The sequence below is a fragment of the Pempheris klunzingeri genome, chromosome 5, assembly GCF_042242105.1.
Source record: "Pempheris klunzingeri isolate RE-2024b chromosome 5, fPemKlu1.hap1, whole genome shotgun sequence".
Lineage (NCBI taxonomy): Eukaryota > Metazoa > Chordata > Actinopteri > Acropomatiformes > Pempheridae > Pempheris > Pempheris klunzingeri.
The window spans coordinates 15,574,963-15,601,990 of NC_092016.1; the positions used below are offsets into that span (position 1 = coordinate 15,574,963).

Below are 27,028 nucleotides of genomic sequence, written 5' to 3' on the forward strand. Positions count from 1 at the left end.
ATATACACACACATATACACACACACAAACACACACATACATATAATAGCCTGCTTCTTTACAAAATAATAATAATGACTGCATTTCACCTGTAGGAAATACAGGAGGATCTAACAAATGTCTGTAGTTCTCAAGATTTCCAGGAGATGGCACCATATTATTGAGTCTAACAGCTCAAGAATGCTGTAACTAAGATAGTCCTAAAGCAAAGACAAATATACAGTTAAAAGTTCAGTTATTTTTTGGCACATTTTTCCTTTGTGTTGTTTGTTCCTCACTGGATCACCTCATATAGCATATCCAAAACTCAGAAACTGAAGGTCTGAAAAAGGAAAAAGGAGTGCTGCCAGACAGAGTGGAGGGTAAGGAGCGCAAATGCCATCTGGGAATGGGTGTACAAAACAGTGACACTGCATAAGCTGTACCTACACAGTTACAAGGTGAATTACAGTTGTCTTGCATTATAAAATGTGACAATGGTTTCGTTCAAATACCCTGTGGTGATCTCTCTCTCGCTCTCTCTCTCTCCTTCGTCTCTCCCTCATAGGCAGAGCGGTCCACTTAGTGGAGACTTCACTCAGTACAAAACCAGAATGCAGAACAATGATCAGTGTGGAATAGAGGATGAACATATGTGTGCAGTTTTATGTGTGTAAGTGTGTGTGTGTGTGTGTTTGTGTGACACAGCCACTGCCGGGAATCTCTGATGGTAATACAGTAAGGCTATAGTGGACTAACTCCAAAGATGTAAACCCTAACAATCAACCATACACTCTCTCACTGTCTCTCTCTCTCTCTCTCTCTCTCTCTCAGACAAATACACACAAAAGATGGAAACAAACAAGCATTTGCACACATACACACAGTCATATACACATGGTGAAGAGGAACGACCACACAGAGAGATTCAGGGAATCCAGATGCACGCATGCGCTTAGACGTTGGGTGGCTTTTATGTTAGCACCTTGTCACCTTGTTTTGTGCAAATCATCCCCTAGTTCATAGTTCAGAGTTCAAAAGTTCAAGAGTTCATAGAAAGAATAAAATCTGCTCACCTTTTCCACAGGTGGTTAACTATGCATATATGCCAAACATTCATATATAGATCTATATACTTTTTGTTTTTCAAAAATTTATATGAAATCTATCATATATACATTGCTTGTGATTTTAAAAAAAAAGCAAATATTTGTAGTTTGTTCATTTTTACAAGTGTAAGTACGTTTAGAATGGACAGGGTATTCATTTTTTCTGTCTTTTTTTTTTTCTGTCACTCTAAAATTCAAATGAGTGAAAGATTTAAGTATCATGTTTCACACGCTACAAAATCTACCCACAGTGTCCGAGGGTAACAAATCAACGAAGAAAGAAAAAAACAAAGAAGAGAGAATAGAAAACAATAAACACAAAAAGTCCAAATGAGTCAGAGGACATACTGTAACACTGGAGTCAGAAGTAAAATAATCAGTGAGGTCACAGTGAGGCAGTGAGTGCTATTCCTACAACCCAGATACGACGCTATATTCACCACCCGCTTTTACAAACTGCTAGCAAAAAGAAAAAAGATGCACACAAGTTGTTGCCAAGTGAAAGTGCCTTGGCATACTGACTGGATGCTGCTGATGTACAGAGGTTGTTAGTGGTAACAGACGTTACCTGGCCTTCTGTTAGAGAATAGCTATGGATAAAATGCTTTTTGTTGCGTGAATAAAACTCACTGTTTCTCACTGCCAGCAGAAGCTACTCATGAGTACAATTGTAGATTTTGTATTGTTAAAGGAAAATTCCTGTTTTTTTTTTTTTGTTTTTTTTTTACAACCTGGGTCTTATTTTTACAGTTCTGGCTGCCACCGTTTATGATAATATTTCACTCACTAAGTAAACCGTGAAGATACAGGGAAGCAGCAACGTTTCAAGACACAGCCAGGTTGTAAAATACTGAATTTTCTTTAAGACCCAACAGAGGCTTTCCCATCCCCACAGCCTGATAAACTACAGACACGTTTCCTGCAGTGGCATTTCACAGGGGCACATACTTAATATCTAGCTCAAGACAAGTTTGTGTACTTCAGGTAAAAGTAGATTTTAGGGAAAACAAATGGTTTAAGCTTATTTGCCTGGGTTCACACACTTGGAACTAAACAGTAGTTTCCTTCTGCTGCGAAAATAAAATCTGAAAGAGATTTCCGCTAAAAAAAAAAAATCCCAGACGTCCTTCTTTCACAAAACCAGAACTTGTGCAGCCTGATCTGAGAAGCACCATCAGGGGTCACAGGGATGGAAATTTTACTAGCTCTCTAGCGTTGTGGTGTTGAATTGTCCTCACAGGTAAGAATTTGAATAGATAGTATTAAAACAACAGCTGACAACCTCTCCATGCTAGTGCCCCAAACTTCCATCCCTGAGTGATAAACAGGCAAAAGATGACGAGCCCCTTTTACCAAATTAGCTGTCTCATTAGGTGGTCCTTACTGTATGCTATTGTGGATTAAAAAAACGAGAACCACGTCAGTGAGATCTGTAGCTGAAGCAGTAGGGATGGGTGTCAACTGGGGTCTCAGCCTCACATTATGGGATGCCCTTTAGTATGAAGGAAGACCTTAAGAAAGTAAAAACAAACAACAAACTCTGTTCAAGACATGATGCAACTTGTCATGCTACGGTTCAAGAAAGGGTGACCATGAGGAAAATTGTATATCTATGACAAAAATTTAATTTCCATATCTATATACTTTTTAAATTTCAAATATATATATGTATATATATATATATATATAATTGGTAGAAATGAGTAAACTATTGGTGGAATAAATTTAAAGATTTCTCTCTGCTTTCTATACTAAAAACCAAAAACAGGCGCAGATTAATTTATTACATTTCCTCTTTGCAACATTGTCTTTTCTTCTGAAAGCTATATTTAGATACATATATATCATATTATATAATACCTATATATAATATTCCCTTTGGAAAACCAAAAAATTGATTATGAAAAAAGCCACGAGTGTTGGTTAAACATTCTCAAAATATTAATAGATAGCACAGTCTGGGTACCAAGGCAGAGGGGTTTTCTCCCGTGGTTTACTTTGTGGAGCTCCACCTCTGGGCTCAAAAGTCTTCGGTTTAAAAACAACAGCAGTTATAGAGAAGACACACCTTTTCAGAGCTGTGTCAGCACTATGTCCATAGTCCTGTGTTCATCATTGTTGATCTCTGTATAAATATTTTGAAAGGCAACTGAGCTCTCTGATCTGAACTAAAATTCTTCCTCTTCTCCCTTACCAAACTGCAAAAGGCTTTCAGAGGCCCAATAGATGGAGGGATAGAGGTAGAGAGGAGAGGAGGGAATAGTGAGAAAGGAACTGTGGGTGTTACTAAGGGAACAACTGAAGCTTTCACAAATCAAATGTTTTAATTGGAGCTCATGCGATTCTCCTCGGCAAAGAAAGACCAGAGCCCATTTTGAGGTCTGATCTAATTGGCTGCAGGCAAGGAGGTGGGCAGACACTAAGGGCCGAGTAGAGGGGGACGAATGTATTGACTCCTCCTCTTCAGTGCAGTGCCAAGTGCAGGGTATTAATGCAGAACGGGAACGTAAAGTGTCGCTAAGGACGACAGGTAAACATTTGTGATGCAGAACATAAAAGCAGCCAGAGTAAAAGTGGAGCGGTCGCTGTTGTTTCTCTTTCATCAACTCTACATCTTGTCCGCTCTATCTTCATCTTTCTCTTCGTCTGTTGCTGTGTTTCAGGGCAGGGGTCAGCTCTCTAGCAGCAGTTTTAGTGCTCGTTCAATGTTCATGCGGTGTCCGACTCGTGTCACTCCCAGCTCTGCAAAGTCATCCTTGGTGAGAGCTGGGAGGTGAGAGCCTTCGATCTCATGTTCCTGAAACCCTGCTCTGTGCTCCCCCAGATTGATGCTATCCAGCCAGTCTCCGACGTCGTACTTATTCCAGAGGTGGAGGGGTTTCTGGTGGAAGGGTCGCAGGGCTAAAAGCGGTGACCCCAGCCCAGGGGAATGGGAGGGGGACGGGGACGGGGAGCGTGAGCGGGAACGGGCGCTGGAGCTCCTCATTACAAAGCGGACCTCTTTCGGCTCCTGGGGTAGGCTGAGGCTAGAGGATTTTAGGATGGTTTGTGGCGGTGTAGTCGGTGAGGTTGGTAGGCCGAAGCCTGAGAATCGTCCAAGAGGGTCGCCCCGATCAGGTGAGCCTGAACCTGGGCTTGGGGTGCGTCGGGTGACGGGGTAACGGCTGCCAGGGCGGATGGTGTATGTGGTGCCATAGCTTCTCTGAGAAATGGTGTGGAGCTCGCCTAGGCTGCTGAAAAGTCTGGTGGAGACAGACAGAGACAGAGAGAGGGTTCCAGGAATGTCAACAGAAGAGTTAAAGTTGAACAAAGTGAAAATAAAGAAGCAGAAAAGGAGACTAAGCTTTGGGTTATATGTATAAACAGCTGTAAGTTCTTTTAAAATTGAAGTTAGTGTAGGCTGGAGGTTAATGACTGTTAGACAGACCGAGCTCGTCTCACATCACAGCAACATTAAAGCAGCACTGAGTTTCAGTCCATCTGACCATCCCTGACAGGCTTTTTCCTCTAATGAATTTAATCGAAAGCTACTTCCTGTTAAGGCATATGATATGTTTCCCTAAAGTGATTACCATGACCCACCTACAGAATAGAGTTACAGATTTAGTGTTTTACATTGAAATTGCAGATAGCACTAACCTGAAAGCACTGAATTCATATTTTAATGACAAATACAATACACCCACACCCACACACACACACACACACATATATATATATATATAGAGAGAGAGAGTAGGCAATCTACAGATCTATAAATTAGCTTATTCATTAACAGATATGAAATGTATCACTGAAAGGCCATGTGGACGTACACAAGCATCTTTTTCCAAAGCTTAGCTTACTTTAATCAAATTAATACTTAGTTATCTCTGAAGTGTAGTTAACATTTAAATCTACCATTTAGGGAGTCTCGGTGACCAACCAAAGCAATCTTACCATCTGCAGCATGAAGAGGAAATTTACTAACAAGAACTGTCAATAATTCTTAAATAACAGGAATCTGATACTGCAGAAACACTCCTAAGTACAAGAAGTGCTAGTTTAACTACTTTCTTTCACATTTGACCCTCTTTTGAAAAATGAGCATAAATGTGGTCTAGAAGTGGCCATTAGTATACTGCTGATGTAATGGAGGAAAAGATGGCCAGAAAGGAGAAGAGAGATGATTGGAGAGTAAGGCTAACATGAGAGTTTTATCTACTTTGGTGCAAGCAGGGAGAAGCAGAAAAGAAGGGCCTAGATGTGGTAAGAGTTGGTGCAATGGTCCATGTTTTATTCATGCATGTTAGTCAGTATCTTAAGTAGAGGTGTGACACCCCTACTGCATGTCTTGGAAAACTGTGATATGGGTGAGATTTAGGCTAAAGAGGGTAATGGAACAAAGGTAGCTAGGCAGCACACAGGCTGGAAAAATGATCAGACTACAGGGAGCCGACGGATATGAGATGAGCTCCATGCGCACTTACACAGTCGTCCTGCCCTCCTGGGCGCACAGTCAGTTCTAGACCAATCAGATCAGAGCAGCAGGGCGGAGCATGCAAGGTGAGCAGAGAGAGAGCAATGGGAGAGAATGTTAGCATCACTCCATGAGACACAGCCTGCCAACCAGACTTTTATGGTCTGCTTCAGCCAACTCCGCTGTCTTTGACATGCGCAAAGTATGTGCACAGGTGTGTGTGTGTGCGTGAGTGTGTGACTGCTTGGGTATGGCTCTGAGTATGCACACATGTATGAATGTGTGTGTGTGTATGTGTGATAGTGGTATTAATGCATAAGCATGGCAAAGAGAGCAGAGCAGGCTTCAGCACTGGAAGGTCTGACCAGTGGGCTACATGAGAGAGAAATGAGCACACTATTCACATATCAAACACTGCACAAACAAAGGAAAACAAACAAATAAACAAACAAGCAAAAGGTAGGCACATGTCCCTTGACTTTTGTGGTTGTTTTTGTACTTATTCTTAAATTATGCACACTTATTCTTGTTGGCAAACATACATTTATATATGTGTTTTCAATTTACATTTGTGTGTGCTGCATTTTTTATAAGGAATGTATGTTTTTCTAATCAAGAAATACAGATTGTGAGATGTTTTGGTTCAATTTTACGGCGGTCTAAGAAACCTACAGTGTCCAATAAGCAAAACAGTCAGGGACCGTGGCCATCCTAAACACAATCACTGAAAAAAATAAAAAAACAAAGTTATGCAAATTACATAAACAGAAGAACAGAAAACCAAAGAGCACAACTGAAACAAAATGAGAACCACAGGTCTTAAACAACCCAAAGCTATGATACACAGCATGTGAACATGGTGGATACAAGAAAGACATACAGCAGCATGTGTGGTTTTTGAAGGGGTTTAAATGGGGCACACAGTGGATGGTGTAAGTGATGGAGGAACATTACAATTAAGGATGCTGGGATGCCTATTCTCTATGTGAAATGCTCCAGTAGGTGAGGAAAAACCGATGCAGAAGCAGAAAGAGAGAGAAATAATAGTGTGCATGATAATCTTTGTCGCAGCCGTAGGCAATCAGCTGTCAGGATGGATATGGTGGGGATGGCTTTGATTGCGTAATCTCAGGAAACTATGAGCTCAATCAGAAGCGAGCGTTACATGATATGTTTTATTTGATATCATGGTCACGTTTTCCATCGAAGGATCATGAGGCTGTTGAGGTACGGATCAATGATTGATGGCTGAGTTCGGCACAGTGTCACATGGCGACTGCATATTTCATTTGTGGTCACCCAGGCGATGCATTGTCTTCAACTATAGGGAAGCAATAGCTTTGCAACCTAAACTATTTTGCTTGAATGCTACGATGCTATGAATAGCACAGTACTGGTAAGAGAATGGGACTGCATGGGGCTGGACTTATAAGGCTTTCACAGTAAAGAAAAGTTTATGCTTGCACAACAGCTTTAATTTTTTAAAAACTGATGGTTTAAATTAAGCAAATGACACTGCTACATTTATGAAGGCACTGGGGTAAATCCAGCATTCACAAGCAACAACAAGACGTAGAAGCAGACATCTGCTGACATCAAACTACACTGTCACTTCCATGTAGAGGACAACAGTTATGGTTACAAAATTGTGCCTTGTGCAGATGTTGCATTCGATAGCTACATAACTACTTTAGTTGACAGCAAGGTGGAAACACAAAAATGCAATGCACTTGAGCTTCAGTTGTGTGGAGCTGGTCAGCTCCTTGTGCTGATGTTAATATGATGAGAGGGATGTGAAAGACTCTACTGTAACATCTTCTCAAGCGCAGATTGTCTCTTTATATCTTTCTGCTTCTCTTAATCAGCAGTGAAGAACAGTTAACATCAAAGCTTATTTTTCCACCCTCCTTATTCACATGAACAAAAATGCAAGAGGAGGGCAGGAAAGGAGCCAGGCTATGAAAATCAAATGTATCTGAGGAGTACCTACAAACTCCTGAGCTCTGAGAACTGAACTGATAAATAACTGTATATGAATGACAGCCCTGAACAGCACATTAGAATTAAAATCAATTCAGTCACTTTCTCTCCTGAGTAAAACTACAATAGACAACCAAAAAAGACAGCATATATTCTGTATTCAAATATCGGACATTAACTTCCAACCTGCCAAGCCATAAAACACAACCAGGCTGTGACAGGTTATTGTACACCTGAGGAAAAAGTCTAAGCTAAATCCTGAGTGGATCAAAAGAGAAGACATTACCATTTACATGACAGTTACTCCACGTGGCACCTCAGAACGTTTGACAAGGTCAGGACTTTGTCTGGTAGTCTCATCATTAACATGGCTGTTAATGCCAAGATCAATGGGGGGGAGGGGTGTTTTTAACATGACACACCATTATCGTTTGGTCAAGTTCAAATAATTCTGAAAATACATCCTTGAAACTTTGAGGTTATCACTGATATTCCTGTTGAATGAGGGACGGTGATAAGAAGGAAACTACTGTTTCTGCTCTTATCAAATTGATATCAGTGACGGCTGCAAAAGCTGTGAATTAAAGGATGTATTATGCAGTATTTGAACAAGGACTCTGGGAAAAGCTCAAGGAAAAGCTGGAAGGATAGCTGCTAGCAGGATCAAAGGTCACAACCCAACAGTGAGAGTGTGTGTGGGATGAGGAGAGGCTTCCAGGAAGTGCATGCCTACAAGCCCTGTTACCTTGTTTGCACCAACAGATAATCTACTACACACACACACGCACACACACACACACACACACACACACACACACACACACACACACACTCACTCAAACTGCACAACACTAACCTATTGAATACTACTGTCTACTGTATGTACTTAACAACACAGGACACTTAACAGGAGGTCGAGGAGTACAGCAGTAACTATAGAAGCACAGAGCAGGTTAGACCCAAGACCAGAGCCATTGATTGTAGTACTACTGTATATATCTAAAACCAATGATTTGTCCACACAGTATGATACCCAAATACTTTCTCTTTTAATTCTCTCTTTAAATTAATTTTAGTCATAAAGATTCTGTAAGTGAAAAAATAGGGTGATGCAAACAAGGTAACATATAATATTTAACAGAAAATGCATGAAACAAAATGTATAAAAGGGTTGTTCGCTTTAAATGGGATTAGTTGTTAGGAAAAAATATGTTTAAAAAAAAGCTTAAGTTTACCCTAGGGTTTATAACCTTAAGGTTTACTCTCTTCGGTGTCCGCACATCTGCAGAAATATAAAGGACTTCATTGTACTCTCAGGTATGATGCGAAAAAAAAAGAAACCCACAGATAACAGACAAAAAACAGGCCTGTGCTTCAGATGTTTCAGATAACCCTTGTGTCGCCGTCTGAGAAGCAGGCTTGTTTTCGCCTCTTTTTTATCTTTATAATTCACACACTGTATGACCCATAGAAAGGTATAGCACATATTAACAACATTGTTACAATAACATTCCCAAATTGGGAAGCTAATGCCAGCAATTCTGGTGACCTCTGATCTAATTATCGCTTACCAACACAAATATATGGATTAATTTACATATTTCAAAACTTGAGTAAAACCAGATCATGCACAGAAATTAAATTTAAAGCCGCTGTCTTTGACTCAGCCCTCAGCTATCCCTCTGTCCAGAGAAATGCAATCAGATTTCACTAAAATAAACTTGAAAACATGTCTATAATACATGTTTGCTTAAATAATAAACGAAAGCCTCTGTGTTTGCAATCCCTCTTGAAATTGGCTTGTTACTGCAGGAACCAAGAGGAGTAAACTAGGAATAAAAATTGATGTAAATAAACAGTGATATAAAATGCTGATAAACGAGAAAATAATTAAACCCTCGGCACTGGAACTACTTCAGTTTCCTAACTGCAATATCTCTGCCACCATATGAGTAAAAGATATCAATGAAACTTGAAATCATTCGTTTTTAATATAACCATTAGTTTTGTATTTTAGTCTTGTCTCTTACCTGGCACCTGTCACAGGTGACTTCCTCCCAGGGTCAAGTGATGTTCCTAGTGGTTCCTCTCCTAATGACCTAGTGTCTTTATTTAGCTGCTGTAGTCGTGAACTGAGCTCCCCCATGACAGATGGTTTTGCTCCCTCATCCGCACCCAGCCCCAGTCCCAGCCCACCAAGATTGCCCAAACTCCCAATACCTAGACCCACCCCTGGCCCACGAGGCTCCACTGGGTCCCCCCACAGCTTGGACCTCCGCTGGAAGAGGTAGCGCGGCTTACTAGGGGCTAGTCCAGTCACTGAGGCTGAACCACCTGAGGGCAGCCCAGCTCCTCCAGCTGCAGCAGCAGCCAGGGCAGCAGCCTGTTGCTGTGATAGCAGCTCGCTGTCAGAGCTCTGCTTCAGCAGAGGGTCCCTGAAGGTGACGGGGCCTTTACTGCCTCCTATCTGGGACTTGAGTCGGGGCTTAGGAGGCACTGGCGGCTTGTCGAGCACAAAAGTCTGCCCGTCAGCATAGGAGGTGTGTGTGGTGTGTGTGTCGGCAGGCTCGCCGCTTTCTGAGGACAATGTGGACATGCTGGAAACTGTGGAGACGGTGCTGGTGGTCTCAAGATGGTGGTCTCGCTCTCTCTCGCTGGAGCTGCGTGTGTCAGCCTCCTCCACGCCTGAGTCAGCCGCAGAGCCAGACTCGCCCACCGGTGGGGGCTCCAGAGGGTCAGAGGGCTTCCCTGAGACAGCTGCTGCACTGGGTGGAGGTGGAGGCTGGGGAGGCTGAGGTTGTGTGGGGGTCACAGTTGGGGTTGTTGGGGTCGAGGGAGTTTTGGGTGTTGGTGTTGTAGGGGTGGTGGGAGAGGAGGCAGGTTTAGTTGGGGACACTGGCATCCCCTGTGCCTGTGCCTGTGCCTGCAGCCCATTGGCAAACTCATCTGGTGGTGGAACAACTCCAATCTTGCGTAGGTCCTCTCTGGTTTCCTCATCACTGGAGGACAACATTGCAGGGGGCAGGGTCACTGTGTATGGATCCACATCCTCCTCTGAGCTTCCCTGAGCCAGACTCTTCTCTTGGGCTGGACTGGCAGGACGCTGAGTTTGAGGTTGGGCCTGAAGCTGGGCCTGGGGCTGGGCGACTGTAGGACTAGGGGATTTAGCTCGTGGACTTGGAGATTTGCTGGGCTCTGTGGGTGTTGGGGCAGGCGCCTGTTCTAGTTCTGAACCAACCCCAACAGCCTGGCCGTTACTGGTAGCATGGACCATGATTAGCCCTGCTGTTTTCTGCTGCGAAGTATCCATAATACTAATCAACATACTTTTTTTATCCTCTAGTCTCTTCTCCTCCTTCCTCTCCTCTACTCTGGCCTCCATCTCCTGTCGGAAAGATACAGGTGATGGTGACGTTGCCCACTGTGGTTTGGTGGGCTGGGGAACTAAAACTGATGATGATCCAACTCCATACCCCGCTGCCTTGGCGCTTTTAGGTGAGAAAGGGGGAGATGAGGGTACCCCTTCTCCATGTGGAGACTCTTTGGTCTGAGGGTCAATAAATATTACACCCTGGCCTGTGCGCTCCTGTTTAGTCCTAGGCTCTGGGCTGCTAGTTGGGGACTGGCTCTGGGAGGTCAGTGCCCTCTCCCTTGCGGCCAGCGCAAGAGCCAGTGGAGAGTTGGGGTCCAGGGGCTTTCCTGTGAGCGGATGGATAAAGGTGGTCCCACTAGGTGAGGGGCTCAGGGCCAAGGCAGGGGGAGGCAGCTGTCCCAGCTCTCGAGTGAGCATCCGTTCATCGATGGAGTGAGACTGAGTCAGAGAGGGGGCATCAGAGCTGGTGGTAGATGCCCCCTCCATGGTCCCAACAGAAAGGAAGACAGTGGATTTCCTCCGCTCTTCTAGTCGACGCTCACGATCTTTCACTGCGCCAGCAATTGCAGCGGCAAAGGGGCCCTTACCCTGCAACATCACCTCTCCCTGGGCACGCATACGCTCTCGCTCAGCCATCAACTGCTGCTGGTAGTAGTCTGCACGGCTGGTGTGTGTGTGCCCATGGGTATGTGGGTGTCGTCCTGAGGGTGAGCTGTCTCGAGAGTGGGCAGCAGCTAAGGCCAAACTAGCTTTTTCTTGTGCATCTTCCACCTGAAGTAGACAAAACAACAATCAAAATCAGAGGGTCTTTGGCACTAAAGTAAAAAAAATAGAATAAATCAAAGACCATCCCCAAAATGTAACCTACCTGTAGTTGTTTCACCAGGGGACTTTTCTTCCTCTGGGGCTTGGTGGGTGTGTATAGTCCAATGCTAAATTGACCGACATTAGCATAAGGGTTGTCAATGACCCGACCCTTCCTTTTGATTCGCTCAGGTGGAGTAGCAGCAGAAGGACGGGGAATTTCTGTGGGTTCTACTGGTAAATGGGAAGAGTCTTGGAGGATGATCATGGAGCGGGCTTTCTTCTGTCTCTCGATGTGTGTGGCCTGACGCTGAGCGGCCTCGTAAGGCAGGTCCAAGGAGGAGGGCTTGAAGCTGGAGCGTCCTCCAGGCTCATGGCCCTGACTCTGAGTCCTAGATGGGGGAGGTGGGGGGCAGAAAGCTGGGGGAGGACCAGTGTCTAGGTAGTAGGGAGGAGGAGGAGGTGCCATTTGTGGTGGTGGGGGGATGGGATGGGGCTGTGAGTGGTCTCGGAGGCTGTCAGTCATAGAGGAACTGCGGGGAAATCTGTGCTCGCCTACAAGAGCAGACAGCCGATCTTCCTCAGTGGCACCTGATGGGGGAGGGAAGAGCACAGATCATCTGATGACAGGAAGTAGGCTCATGAAGAAGGATCATTTTATACCAGTCTAGCATGTCCACAGCTGCCTCATGAAACATACAGTGTAATGCATCCATCTGTAAATCTGTTTAGTCACTCAGTTGATGTATCAGGTGTCTCAAACCCAGCTATATATTGCTTTAATAGAACGTGTAACTCTGTAACTATTTTTGACTTATTTAACAATGAATTCAACATTCATTTAATGAATGTACTTGAAAACAGGACAACAAAAAGTTGAATAATACAGAGAGTCTCAATAATGTATGTGTATATCTGCTTTTGAAATAGGACATGAACATCTGCTCGGCAAATCTGTTTCTGTGAATATCCAATAAGCAAATTTGCACATTCTGAACATGTACTGCAAGGTAAACATTTACATTTGTAAGCATTTTAACTGTTAACATTTGTTATCACTTTTCAGCGGGAACTTTAAATTAGTTTGATGATGATGCACCTTCATCCTCAGTGTTTTCTACGTGTGTACTGCTGTCTAGATGCTATTCTTTGTGGGTGTAGTGATGCATATACTGGAAAAAAGAAAGAAGCCTCCTTATATTCTCAACATGTCAGTATATTACCTACAAGCATACTATACGTAAGATACACTATCATTCACCTGATTTGAATATGTACAGGATGGGTGATTATTTTACCAAAAGACTTGGTCCTGGACATCCCCTTTGGTAGTGGTATGTGGCCTTTCTCCATGCCTGGGTGAAGACCTCCATGTAGAGTCATCCCTTGTCTTTCAAACAGTGACTAGTGCACAACAAAACCAAGAATTAGCCGTGCTATGAAACGCAATTTTAATGCCTTTAAAGCTACAATTAAACTCCTAAAAACACAGTATGCAGAATACCAAGAACAAAGTAGCACAAAGTGCAGTGAGGTGCTTTGTAGCCCACGTGTTTTTGAGTACATAATGTGTCAGACTAAGTTTGAATGTATGCCAGCTTAGTGGCATATGCTGTATGCCAGTGTGCTGTCTGTAGATGCACTCACACTGATCTCTGCTGGTGTTATTCTCCTGCTGGTAGGCCGTTGTTTGACGGTGGCTGCTCTGTAATCTGCCTCTGAGGGCTGAGAACGCAACATAGACTCCTGGGATGCCAACATCTCATCTAGTCTCTCTGTTGAGAAGGAAATGAGCCAGAACTAAATATTGAGACATAAGACCAGGGAAACGTGTCATAATTTCTGACATTGCGAACAAAGTAGAGAGTACAAACTGTGATTAAAAAGGCATCTCTAAAGTGTAGCTAGAAACTACAATGTGAGTTCATGCTCTGTGGTATTATACAAAATCACTGCACTATCTCAATTCAAGTTAACTGTGTTTCCTTGATGACCACAGAGGAGTGAGCACTAAGAGTTGAAAGAGACAGAGAAAGAGAAAAGACAAAAGGTGGAGAAAGAGTCCACATAGTTCAAGTGTTCTGCTCTTTTGATCTAAATCAACACTGCTTAAACTGACAGCAGTGATAAGTCATCTTTATGACGTTCAGAGAGGTGTCAATTTCTTGTCTCAGACTCACCTCCTCTTCTCCTCCGAGCAGAAGCTTGGTGGGAAAAAGATTGCGTCAGCAGAGGAGGAAAAATGACAAGAACAAGCCAACAGAAGTGACTATTCTAAAAGTTAGGAGACACACCAAGTTTTAATGACAAAGGGAAAGCAGAAATGTGACAGAAAAGGAGGAAGAGAGTGTGATGTTTGCATGCCAGCTCTCTGGCACTCACCCAATTCTTCCAGCTCAGCGGTCATGGACTTAGAGCGCAGTGTCAGGGTGGTGCTGGGAGCTCTCTTGGGTGGCGGGGGAGCTGTGGAGAAAAGGCATGGTGTTGAGGATGAAGTTGAGGGGGATGAAAATCCTTTGGCTTTGCGGCTCAGTGCCCTCCTGGCACTCCCCAGACGTCCAGCCCATCCCGTCTTCACTGCTTTGATCTGGTCAAATTCAGACGAACTGGACGCCTCACACTTAGTCAGGACCTTGTTCAGGCTACGGTTAGAGCCCAACTTCTTCATATTTTGTTTTCTGTTGGTCCAACGGCTTGCAAATTTGTCAATCTGTCTCGGAGACTTTCAGTTTTTTAGTCTTTGTCCTGCAAGAATTCCTCTCTGTTGAGGAGCCCAGAGGCAGTAAATGTACAGCTCAGTCCTTTCTGTAACATCTCTAGCTTTCTGAAATCCCCCATTACACTCAGAACAATATAATTTGTCTGCCACAATAGGCAGAACGAGCAAAGCGAAGGTGGCAAAGAGAGGGAGAAAGTCATCCATCTTACTTTTAATATGCTGCCTGTCTAGAATTTAGCAGGCGTGCATCGGACATACACACTGGCTTACACACACGCATATCCTCCCACATGCAGGACCACATGCAGATACACAGAGAAAAGTCCCTGAGGGAGGACATAATGACATGTGGGCTGACAGACGAAGAGATGACAGTAAATTGAACAGCTAAGAAAAATTATGTGCTGTAGACTTTATACCCTGAATCCCATGGGAGCCTTCCAATCCTGCTATACACACACAAAGGCAACTGGGCTGTTATCGTCCCACTCAAAGCGGTAAAACACATCGGCTAAATGTTAGCTGCAAATGCAAACTATAAAGTTACAGGTTTCAATTAAGGGCTTTAAATGACATTACAATGAACAATGTACTTAACCAAATCAAAAATAATGTGGTCATGCACCTAAGCATGTTAAAGCTGCAGTAACAACATAGCGCCATGCAGCCAGACAGAAATCATAAAGCCAAATACAGCTGCAGTCTCTACATGCTATAACAAATCCAAGTTCCCTAACATTACCCCATGATACAACTAGATCAGCTCACTTGATGCGAGATCGACCAGCAACGCTCAATGCGCCACTGTAGAGCGACAGATCTCTAAATCCCACACATGCCCTAGTGCCTTACTAGAGCCTAACCATCCTGCTGTCGTCAGCGGCTGCAGACCTAGTATACATACGCAATCCTGGGTATAGTCCATATCAAACATCTTCCTTTCCTCACTAGTCTGCACATTCTGGTACAGTAGCAGGAACAGAGGAGATGGAGGAGAATGGAGAATGAGAGAGGAACAGAGCCCGAGTCAGAGAGAGAGAGAGAGAGAGAGAGAGAGAGAGAGGGAGAGAGATGCTTTTGCTGTAATGTAATGCTTAATTCAAACATGCAGTGTAGTCACCATGGCAACGGTGGCAGTAGTGAGGCCTTGCATGGTGCAGAGAATGTGTGTTTTGGATGTGTGTTTGCTTGCAAGTTTCTGTGTATGTGAGTGTGTGTGAGCATGCGTCTGTGCAGTCGTGCAAAGGTGCGGCACAATACGCAGGGTGAGTCCCACTGGAGGAGCAGTGCGGCAGGAAAGGGTGTTCCACACAGCTTAGGATGTACAAAAAACCATTTAGGAGAAGTTTAAAACAGGAGTGCAGAATCCCATTCTCCCTCATCTCTGAAACACTAAACATACTCTATCTTGTCTACAACTGCTCTCACCACTTGAATCTGTCTGACCATCTTTTCTCTGATTCACAATAAAGCAATCTTCCCAACTGTTGTTTTTTAGCCAACTGAAGATCTGTGGTCTCAGGAGCAGAGACAATCAAGCTTTAATGGGTGCAATGAGACAATGACTTGGGAACAACAAAAACACAAAAATGGGCCGCAACCACTCCAATTCCATCCAATTATGCCACATATTTTCTTTCTTACTGAGAGTTAAATGAGAAGATTGATAGCACTCTCATATCTGTCAATTAAATATGAGGCTACAGCTGGCATAGTTTAGCTTTGCATAAAGACTAGAAGCAAGGGGAAACAGCTAGTCTGAGTCTGTATAAAGGTAACAAAATCTGTCTACCAGCGCTTCTAATGCTCATTGATTAATGCAGCCTTGTTTGTTATGACAAATATTTTTACTATATTGAAATACTATACTATGAAATACTAAATGTATACTAGAGAAGTCAATCCAGTGAGGATGACATGTGGTTCAAAGCAGCAAAAAAGATACTTAAGTAAAAGTAGACCTTAACTTGAGATGGTTTTTTTTGTACATAACGGACTTGACCATATCAATTAAAGCTATTTAAATGAGACAATCATGAGAAAAGACACAAAGACAACAGGGGTGAGAATGAGACAGACAGAAAGAAAGAGCGGGGGGAGGACAGAACAAAGTAGAGAGTACAAACTGTGATTAAAAAGGCATCTCTAAAGTGTAGCTAGAAACTACAATGTGAGTTCATGCTCTGTGGTATTATACAAAATCACTGCACTATCTCAATTCAAGTTAACTGTGTTTCCTTGATGACCACAGAGGAGTGAGCACTAAGAGTTGAAAGAGACAGAGAAAAAGACGAAAGGTGGAGAAAGAGTCCACATAGTTCAAGTGTTCTGCTCTTTTGATCTAAATCAACACTGCCTAAACTGACTATATTGAAATACTATACTATGAAATACTAAATGTATACTAGAGAAGTCAATCCAGTGAGGACGACATGTGGTTCAAAGCAGCAAAAAAGATACTTAAGTAAAAGTAGACCTTAACTTGAGATGTTTTTTTGTACATAACGGACTTGACCATATCAATTAAAGCTATTTAAATGAGACAATCATGAGAAAAGACACAAAGACAACAGGGGTGAGAGCGAGACAGACAGAAAGAAAGAGCGGGGGGAGGACAGATTAAGAGAGACCATCATGTCCTGAGTAGCAGGATTTAGTTGATACCGTACTGTCCCAATGAAACTGGGTCAAACCCATTTATCACTGTTGCTGTATCTCAATAATTGGAGAGGAGGTACATGCACCACTCCGCCATACACACAGACACAAACACGTACACAACTGAAGTGTACACAGTCCTGAGGTCATGGAGCCAGGACTGTGTGGGAGCTTAGTAATGGCAAACTGTGGTTGACATGGAAACCACATGAATTTACAGCAGGGAAACGTGGTAGACATCACCTTGACAACGTAAAACACGCATATCTCCCTAAATCCTCTGTACATAAAACCAACTTACACGCGGTCATACATTATAGTTATAAAACTCATTATTATATCATTTGGACATCCTATCAGAAATTACATGTACCTTGCAAAACTCTTGATTGAGTACAGATACTTAAATCAAGACCTTTTAGCATTTCACATTAAATATACTGTAGGTTCATGGATTTTTGTGATATTTCACATGGGAAAAATTACACCATAATTACTACATTGCATGTGAAATGTAATACTTGACACGCTGAAATATGAATTTAACATAACTTTTTTCATGGGGAGGTCAGAGAGGAATTTATCCCATTCCCCTGGTCTTTACCTTTCTTGCGGACGACTTCCTCGGACTCAGGTTTGCGTGTGACAGACACCACCTTCATCAGCAGCCTGTTGCCCCCTTGCCGGATCAAGGACACCACCTGCTTATGGCCCACCTTCACTACATTCACCCCGTTTACCTAAGAGAGAAAACACACAAAGACAAAATGAAATGTTGACATAATTGTAATGTTGTTTTTTTACAGTGCTCCTGTCTGATTAAATTACCATAGTTACCACATTCTGGTCTATCAGAGTGGGATACTTCACAGGATCAAACATCACACTCAAATCATTTTCCACAAATCATGTCTATTCTTTATCAATCAGCATCTCATTAATAAACAAAAATTGAAGCTTCATATATCTTCATACATTAGCTGCAAATTTTCACAAATGTCTAACAGCCCTCTTTGTAATCCTGCAGTTGTTTTTCCTCTCTGTTCAAGTGTTCAGTAATGAGATAGATACAGAAGAGGAGCAAGCGAAGAGCTGTGCTAAATTACCTCAATGAGGAAGTCTCCTGTCCTCAGACCAGCCCTCCAGGCCACTCCCTCCACGTCCACAGACTCCAGATACTGAAGGGCAGGGAACGCTGGGGTGGGGGTGAACTCTTCAATGGGCGTCTCGGCTTAAGAGGGAACACACAGAGAAAACCCACTCAGAACGGTTAAGTGACATCTATAGCTTCCTTTGATTCAATTTTGCTTTTCTAGTAAATGAGATAGCCAGTGACCACAGGCTCACAAACAGAAAATGTATCACATGCTGCAAAGATTATTTTGCTGCTGGTTGAGACCTCCTCTATTTTACTTTCCTTGAAGGCGGTGATGCATTTTATCAAAACTATTCAATTAATACATTTGCACTGTGTATATTACTATTCATTGGCTAAAGACGTCTGAGCGTATTAGCGTAAAGTGTTGCCTGCTCCACCTAAATGATGTCACTGATACATATAGTTGCACTCAATCACATGCTCACGCATGCACAACTGCATGTATACCTCAACAAAATAGACACACACATGCGGTACACAAGCATACTTTGTTAAGTGCCTGTGCTACCACAAACTCCATTTAATCTTGGCGCGAATCCAACTAAATTACTGACACGAGAGTTCTCAGAGAACCACTTAGGGAACTGCAGTGTGTGTGTGTGTGTGTGTGTGTGTGTGTGTGTGTGTGTGTGTGTGTGTGTGCGCGCGTGTGTGTGTTTAAGGGTACTGGGGAGTAAAAGACAGACTGAGTAAATGGCAGCGGAGTGAGCCAAGATCCATGGTAGTGAGTGATGGAGCAGTAAAGCACATTCAGACTCCCGGCAAGGCGCCTGAGAGCGGTTGCCATGGTAACCGGCATGAGCAGGGAGCTGGCACGTGCATGAGTAAAATGTATTTGTGATGACTAAAGATGAGTAGAGAGGCGATTTGAGGCAGTTGAAATGCGGAAGGTATGAAAGCGATAAAAATATTTTGAGAGGATAATGGACGGGAAGGATATGAAGGTGCTGGAGGAGAGCAGAAAGGAACAAAAACAAGGACAGACAGTGCAAAGATGAGAGAAATAAGAGAGGAGGGGAGAGAGGAGTGTGTCTCTACTAAAGCTGAACGCCATGTGTGGGGAACAGATGGGACAGCTAGCCGACAGCTCAGCCAGGGATGACGCCACACACTCACACACACACACACACACACACACACACACACACAAGCATGAGTGCATCTGAGTATACGAGCTGAGTGTTGACCAAAGCTGGTCGTGTTGTTGACTCACACAGTAACAATACAGACTGAGCGGCACTCAGTGACTCAGATCAACAAACGGTTTCTCACATCAAAACTCTAGCACGCTGACAACAGGTACTTAGTGAATGTGACTGTTTTAACAAAGCTGTGTGTGTGTGTGTGTTTGTATCTCACCTTTGGCTCCCCGCAAGACAAAGCCAAAGCCCTCATTTTCTTTCTTCTGTAAAACAGCATTCTTCTCCTCTATGATATAGTCACTGTGAAGGAGAGAGCAGAGGGAGAGCAAGTATGAATCCAACACCATGCTCATGCAAACAAAGAGAGAGAGGGGCGAGAGGGAGGGCAGGACAGTTAAGAGGGTCGGTTGGGGGGGTGGGGGTGGGGGGGGGGGGGTGTTGACTAGTGGGAGGAGATGGAAGCGCGGGTGCACACACACACACACACACACACCTGTACTGTACTTCCTTTTCTGTTAACCAATCAAGTTAAAAGCCAAGCAAGCAACCACAACTCAGGATTCCCAGGGGTTGTATTAGTATTTTGAGACACACACACACACACGCAGATAGAGACAGAAAACAAGAGTGAGGGAGCGAGAGAGTGAGCAGGCGAGAGACAGTCCTCGTGATTGAAGTATCTTTGGGATAAAACCTAAGAGTGAATCAATCTTCTGGCTGATCCTTCAGATGAGACTGCAGCTGAGAAGGGTGTGGAGGGCTACTGCTAAAGAAACTGACAGAGATGGCTCAGATGCAATATTATCCCCTGACTAATGACAGATGGAATAGGAGGCAAAAGTAAGTGAGCTGTTCATCACTGCCCGATTTTCCTGAGTGTTGAAGAGTGGAGGGTGTTAGACAGTGTTAACCTGTGCTGCTCTGCACACACTTGAATGTATTTTTTCAAGCCACGCATCTGTGTCCAAAGCTTGTGAGCACAAAACCAAAGCAGAGTTAGTAAAGCAGTCTTTAGCAGCAATATGAATATCAGCATGATGGCTGGACATGTGTGCAAAGAATATTCAGACCACCTGTCCCTCTAAACTAAAAGGCATTTGAAACATATCAAATGTAGAGCAATAAAATAACATTCAAATGTAAAATAAAATATTAAAAATATTAAGAAGGTGGCCTGAATATATAAATATCTTGAGTTCAACCTGATGTACACAAACTTCCAGTCTTTTCACACCACACTTTGAATGAGAGGACTGCTACCAATTTACAGCCTGAACACCCTGACACAAGCCAAGAGTATTTTGTGATTTTCAGCATTATCAGTCATCCTAAATCACAGCTGAGGCAGATGTAGGGCTAGTATTCAGGTTGCAACTCAGTAGGCGGCTGCAGTCTCCATTAGCTTAGTTACACTCCACTCTCTCAGACTTACCAAGGGAACACAGTGCTCCTGCTGCTGGAGCCAGGAGACCCATAACAAACCTTTCTGCAGGAGGGAGGTCAAAGGTTTGGTCTCATAAAAAGCTATCTATCCATTTTTACACCAATTATTATGCACAAAAACTGTGTTGGTTAAGCATCACTAAGATGCTTTGTTTCAGTCCAAACCCTTTTATCCACTTCGCTTTCATCTCTGCTCCATGCCCTAAAATGCTGTATTAATGCAATATGCTCACTGTCCTTGTTCAGAACCTCTATCCGCCTACATAACTCGATAAAAAAAAAAAAAAACTCTTATGGAAGACTCATAATTTGAAATGGTAAATGGTTCCTCAAAATAACCCTGTCCTTTGACATTTGTGATTCTCCTCAATATTCCTCAGGCTACAGCTCAGATAGCCATCTCAGAAACTGTGCAATGTAACTCAATAAGTGTCTTTTGCTGGCATGTGCAATCAGTATTTTATTCATTCACATTCATATGTTGCATCTGCCCCTTGAAACCTCAAACCTCACATCGCTGTACTGTAACTGCTTGATTTGACCTGCAGTGTTCATTTTTACTGTAGCACCTCTGAAAAGCAACAATAATCTGTCATTTTATAATTCTCCTGGTTTCAGCTAAACTTAATTAAAGGCCCTACCTGCCCTTCCAAAACTATAAACTAAAAATATATACATACCACGTAATGTCTCATGTATGGAGACAAGCTAGTGTGACTGTGGTACTACTAATACTACAAACCTGGAGCTGGTAACAGTGACATTTAATCTGATTAAAACCTAGAATGCAAGAACTTGACATTTTATAAAAGGCTGAGAAAGTGGGTGGAAACAACGCTCACTCAGACTAGCACTGTGTCTCAAACTGACACGCTGTGGCATTAAAGCGGGAATTTGCATCATAACAAAATCACACGTAGCTTTCTACTTCACTCTCAGCTTACAAATCTGACTTAGAAGAGAAGGAGCAATCACACACTCCGCACAGTAAATGTCAGCTTGAGACAAGGATGGCAAAAAGAAAAAAAAAGAACAGAAAGACAAAAACTGAAGAATCAAACAAGAACATTCTGGCAGCAAATCATAGTAATATGAAGCACAAAAACCATGCATGTGCCCACACACATGCATGTAGAGTGTATCTTATGCATGCATGCGTGTGTACAGTGCACAGAGCACAGACACTGGCACAAAAAACACCCTGATGAAAACAAACTGTTAACCAGAGTTATGCAATACAATTTCATGTGTATTTTACAACTGGAACCGAGTGCACTGGCAGCCTTATGCCTTTAGATGGCAGCAGCTCCATAACACTCCAACACCTTCGCATGTGGACTTCATTAGTCCGTTCAGGTAAGGAGGTCAAGTATGGTTTATGCAGTACAGTATTCATGAATACACATAGTGTGCACATTGCAGTAGCTAAGAGAAAGATGTTGTACCTGTATGAGGTGAAGTTGTCATAGGATCCCACAGTGTAGTGTCTGAACAGTCTCTTGGTGCGGTCCTCCCGAGTCTCTGTAAAACAGATGAAATGACTTTTCATTAATCAGACAATCCAGTAAGTCTGCATTAATATTCCCTTCATTATATTCTACGCTGATATCAAGGAAAGAAAGAACACTTTAAAGGGTTAAAAAAAAAAAAGAATAAATGTTTATAAGCTGGGTTGAAATTTTGCATTTAAGTCAGTTACTCATCTGGTTATTTTTTGTGTGTATAAGTACACCTGACTTTCATATTATGCAGGACAATTTAAATTTAGAACTGAAGATCAAATCAAAACACTCCTCATCTTGCTTCACTTACAACAAGGCCTTAAACACTCAGAATGGGGAACGGTATTACCATCGCATTTGCACAGGCACTCTTGCAATTATCCACACATCATCCAAGGCTTACATTTCTACAGTGGGGGGCCGTCAGGGCCAGCAATGCCTTCTCTGCTGGCCTAAACTCAGAATCACTGATTTACGTTTTAATATTTTCCCATTAATCATTTTAGATTATTCCTAATAGTCTATGCTCTTCATTTCATAGCGTGTCTCTGTGTCTCTGACTGGGGTGTTTCCAGCAGTGTATGTCTATGTTAGAACTTTTATCCAATCTTATTTCAGCCATCATGTGTTGCCAGGGTCAAAGAAATCTGCCCTGAGGCCTTCAGAATCAAAAGTGCAGGCGCCCGTAGCTTAAAATACATCGCAATGAAACTGTTGCTTTAACCAATCAGATTTCGAGTTGGTGACCCCAGGGCCTTCTAGCAGGCGTACGATGACGTCAGTATTTTCACGTCCTCTGATTGGCTGGTCAGAGAGCTTAGCCAAAGCTAGCGATTCTTATCTGTAGCGACCTGCACAAGCTAAAACTTTATCATAATCGTAAGTATTAATAGCAGTTTTTTTAACCCACAATGGCTGACGGGGGAGAAGATGTTAATTTGGTCACAGATCTACTTAGAAATCCATTTTCAAGGCGGACTTTCCAAGAAAAGCTGGACATTTTGAGGAAATGCCGGCCCACCCGGAAGCTAGCAAGCCTGTCCCAGCCGGGAAAAGGGTTTGTCTGCCACTTTCAGGTCAGCAACTACGAGCGATACCTTTGGTTTACAGGCTCAGAGGAGCAAATTGTATTGTTGGGAATGCCTGGTATTGGCAACTGAACGACTCTGTGTTTGGAGCCGAGTCGGTGGTTAGAGTGTTTGGTGACTTGTTGAATTCTTTTAATTTGGTTTCTTGCTTTAGTGATGTCATTCATTCTCGTAACATGAGATACCTGTCTGCGATGCAACGTCCTGCTATACTGCCTTTCTGTATAATATTGATTATACAGGGTTTCTATAGCCGTGATGTCATAATGATGGTATTAAGAGGTGGTTTGATTCAGGTAGGACGCCACTGAAGGCCCAGGTGTAAAATGAACGGCCCGCCACTGCATTTCTAGAGCAGTGCAGTGTCTTAAAAGCAAGGTCAGCCACATTTGCCAGTGTCTGGTGTTCTTGCAGCATTTTGTCACAGAATTGAGTAAATGAGCTGAGTCTAGAAACTTCACAGGAATGCACTGATTAAATATGATTTAGAAAGGACACGTTTTTTTTTTGGTTTACATTCCGTTCTGCTAGTGACTTTTCACAGATCCACCAAAATGTCAAGCCTGTTTCTGTCCCAGCGCTTCGCATGTTAGTACAAAAATGTCAGAAAAAATTAGTTAGCACAGAGAAGAAGTAAGCTACCATAGATTAGCAACCATCATTAACATGCCTCATTTATCATAACCTACCACAGTATAACTGTTCTTTTGTTTCTGGAATAGTAAAATAATGGCATGATTCTTCCTTTAAAGAGTTTCTTTTAAAGCAAGCAAATGCCCTAGAATGGGAACCGTGTTGAGCTCAATTAATATAGTGTGTGCGTGAGGACAGTATGTGTGTGGTTCCTGTCAGCATGTAGGTGGACTTATCCTATGGGAGTGCTGATAGAGATCGATGCCCTCTCCCCATCCCAATAATACACACTGCACCTCCACTGCTGACTGCACACCCCAGGACCCCTTCAGACCACACAGGAACCCTTAATTGGGGAAAGCTGTGAGACTGAGGTGTGCTCTGGTGTTGATGTGATACATGCGGCATGAAGCCACATAATCGTGGACACATGTTCCCACGCCTCTACTTCCTGTCACTTTTTACTGTCTGCTATCGAATAAAGGCAATACATCAAGCTGTTTGAGATATCCTGCGCATGTGTGTATGAGAAGGTCAGAGGTGTAAAGAGCAAAAACAGAAAGAGATCAAAGCGAGAAGACTTGAAGTGGCTGGCATCCTCAGATCCACTTCAGCCTGTCCATCTGACTGTGTGTGTGAGTGACAGACTGTCAGTTGAGAACAACCTGAGGCTCTGATAACCGCATCCACTGACACTCGGTGACACACCAGAAGAGCAAAAAAAAAAAAAAAAGAAGCAAAAAATAAGGAATAAAAAACGATTTAGCAGTCCACTCAAAATTCACGATTTAATGCTTAACTCTGAACCTTGATCCTCTGCTCTTCCTCCCTCACATTTTCTTCATCTGCCGCTCTACTCTAATCTTGTTTGCCTGCGCTGTGCTCTTCATACTCCAAGAGCACTGCTGTAGAATCTCAATCTCTCTGATTCTTGCACATTCATTTGTTTCAGCGTGATTACAAATATGTAGCTTTCCTCTTCCCTCACTACACATGCCCCACTCACAGGAAGGGGAGTCTTTTAATGAAAAACTCTGGCTATTTGAAAACAAAGCATATCTCTTCCCAGATCAAGAACCTCAGTCAATTGGTCAGTGACTCACCTCCTGGTCACGAACTCTGAAGATTTCACTTATGGCTTAGTTCAAAGGAAAATTCTCCCCTAAAACATTTTTTATGATTAAACAAAATAACTTTTACAGATCCAACGGTCCTGTCTGGAACCATTATATTGTAGATGGTGTATTTTTGTCATGTTCATGGATTATTAGCATTATCAGCCATGAGCAGACAGACATGTCAAGATATGTGCAGCACAGCCACAAAGAGTTTGACAGCTGTTTGCTATTGAATGTCAACATCAAACATCAAGCTTTTGGTTCAGTCCATGAGAAGAAAGCATGCGATTCTTTCTAGAGTCATAATTTTACTGCAATTTTAAATAAATTAAGCTTGAAAGAACCAAAGACAAAGCATCTGCATTCAAGGCACACAATGAATCCATGCATGCCCGTTCTAGGAAATCCACTGGACTTTACATTGTGGACATGAAAACCAAATGTTTTTCATCTGAATTGTCTTTTTCCTCAACATTTATCCATGTGGAGATGAATGCTCCCATCAAGTGGATGTAGTGGAAATCAACTAGAGGGGATCTTCCTTTTGGCACCCACTTCCCTGGACCAGGTTTACAGGTGTGTTGGCAAACTGCCGACGTAATGATGTTATGGCAACATTGTAAGCGGCAGACAAGTGTTGTCAGTGGCCCTTCCCTCCAGCCTGCCTGACCATGTTTCTTTAGCTTTGTCTGATGCCAAAAGGAAGCTCAGTGAATGCTTTTTAATTTGCTCTGACATCTTACAGCCTGGATGACTAAGATGACTGTACACAAACTAAAATAGAAAAGGTAGGCTGGGGGAAAGTGGGTACATGAAAATGAAGCACGACAAAAACATGAAAAATTATGGGTACGTAATTTCACAAGGTTTATCAGAGGAAGTAAGGGGGAAAAGAAAACGTAAAGCGAGAGCTGGCTGTTGCTTTGTCTGGGTTATAGGGCTACTCTACATCTCCTCTTGGGATGAAAGACGTGGCATTTTGTTAGCACTGGCTGTCAAAGGGAAGTCGTGATGAAGGAAGAGGTGATATTTGGGGAGAAAGTTGTAGAAGAGTCAGCGTTTGTCTTTCACTGCCCTCACCCAGTTTTCACAGACGCACATCAGTTTCACACATCAAAAAGCCCTCATTTCAAATAAGGACAAAAGAAACAGAAAATCAGCCAAATGCTGGATAATTTCGGGGGCTGGTGAGTGTGAATGTGCATGCTGACTTTTTGTGTGTGTGAGTGGTATATGAATTTGTGTATATACACAGTGTGTGTGTGTGTGTGTGTGTGTGTGTGTGGGTGTGCGTGTCTGTGTGCACACTATGTGATACCAGACGCAGTCTAAGAGTGTGAAATGCAGCTCATTCATCACAGCTGTCATCTGTGTTGTACAGTCCAGGAGCATCTAAAGGCAGGGCCCTGATAGCACAGATAACCTAAACTCCACTTCCATCTATCACACACACACACACACACACACACACACACATACACACACACACACAGAGGAAAGGAACAAGAGACATGGGAAAGGGCGTCTACTGTAAGTAAGTTAATGTAGATTAGGAGAGTTTATCATTTTGTTTTGTTTTGCTATCAAGTACAGGAGGCTGTAGTTTAGCACCAGATGGGAATAAAGCAAGAGAGACGTCCTCCAATCTGCACCGGAGCTACAACATCTGGGCTTTCAGAGCAGCAGATAAGCACACTGAGATTCCAGTAAACAAACACAATCATGATGTCGCTGGATGTTACTCAGCAAACTATTTGTACAGTCATGTTAAAATAAAGCATGTAAAGGATGACCACTTATCTCAAGAGCCATGTCAAAAGTGGCACTTAGTTGGTTTTAGACATACTGCCACTGGTGAAACA

The 27,028-nt window shown here is 42.9% G+C and overlaps 1 protein-coding gene across 1 annotated transcript in view; it reads right to left on the bottom strand.

Annotated features, from left to right (window-relative positions):
* Positions 1-3,759: 3,759 nt before the first annotated feature.
* shank3a (SH3 and multiple ankyrin repeat domains 3a) overlaps positions 3,760-27,028 on the bottom strand; it is a 143,602-nt gene continuing 120,333 nt past the window's right edge. The window contains exons 17-27 of the mRNA XM_070830643.1: positions 22,271-22,346; positions 19,600-19,682; positions 18,188-18,312; positions 17,686-17,821; positions 14,087-14,167; positions 13,885-13,908; positions 13,352-13,479; positions 13,003-13,108; positions 11,769-12,295; positions 9,558-11,671; positions 3,760-4,330 (exon numbers count right to left, since the gene is read on the bottom strand). Coding sequence (XP_070686744.1) covers positions 3,760-4,330; positions 9,558-11,671; positions 11,769-12,295; positions 13,003-13,108; positions 13,352-13,479; positions 13,885-13,908; positions 14,087-14,167; positions 17,686-17,821; positions 18,188-18,312; positions 19,600-19,682; positions 22,271-22,346 — 3,971 coding nt within the window. The remainder of the gene's footprint in view (positions 4,331-9,557; positions 11,672-11,768; positions 12,296-13,002; positions 13,109-13,351; positions 13,480-13,884; positions 13,909-14,086; positions 14,168-17,685; positions 17,822-18,187; positions 18,313-19,599; positions 19,683-22,270; positions 22,347-27,028) is intronic.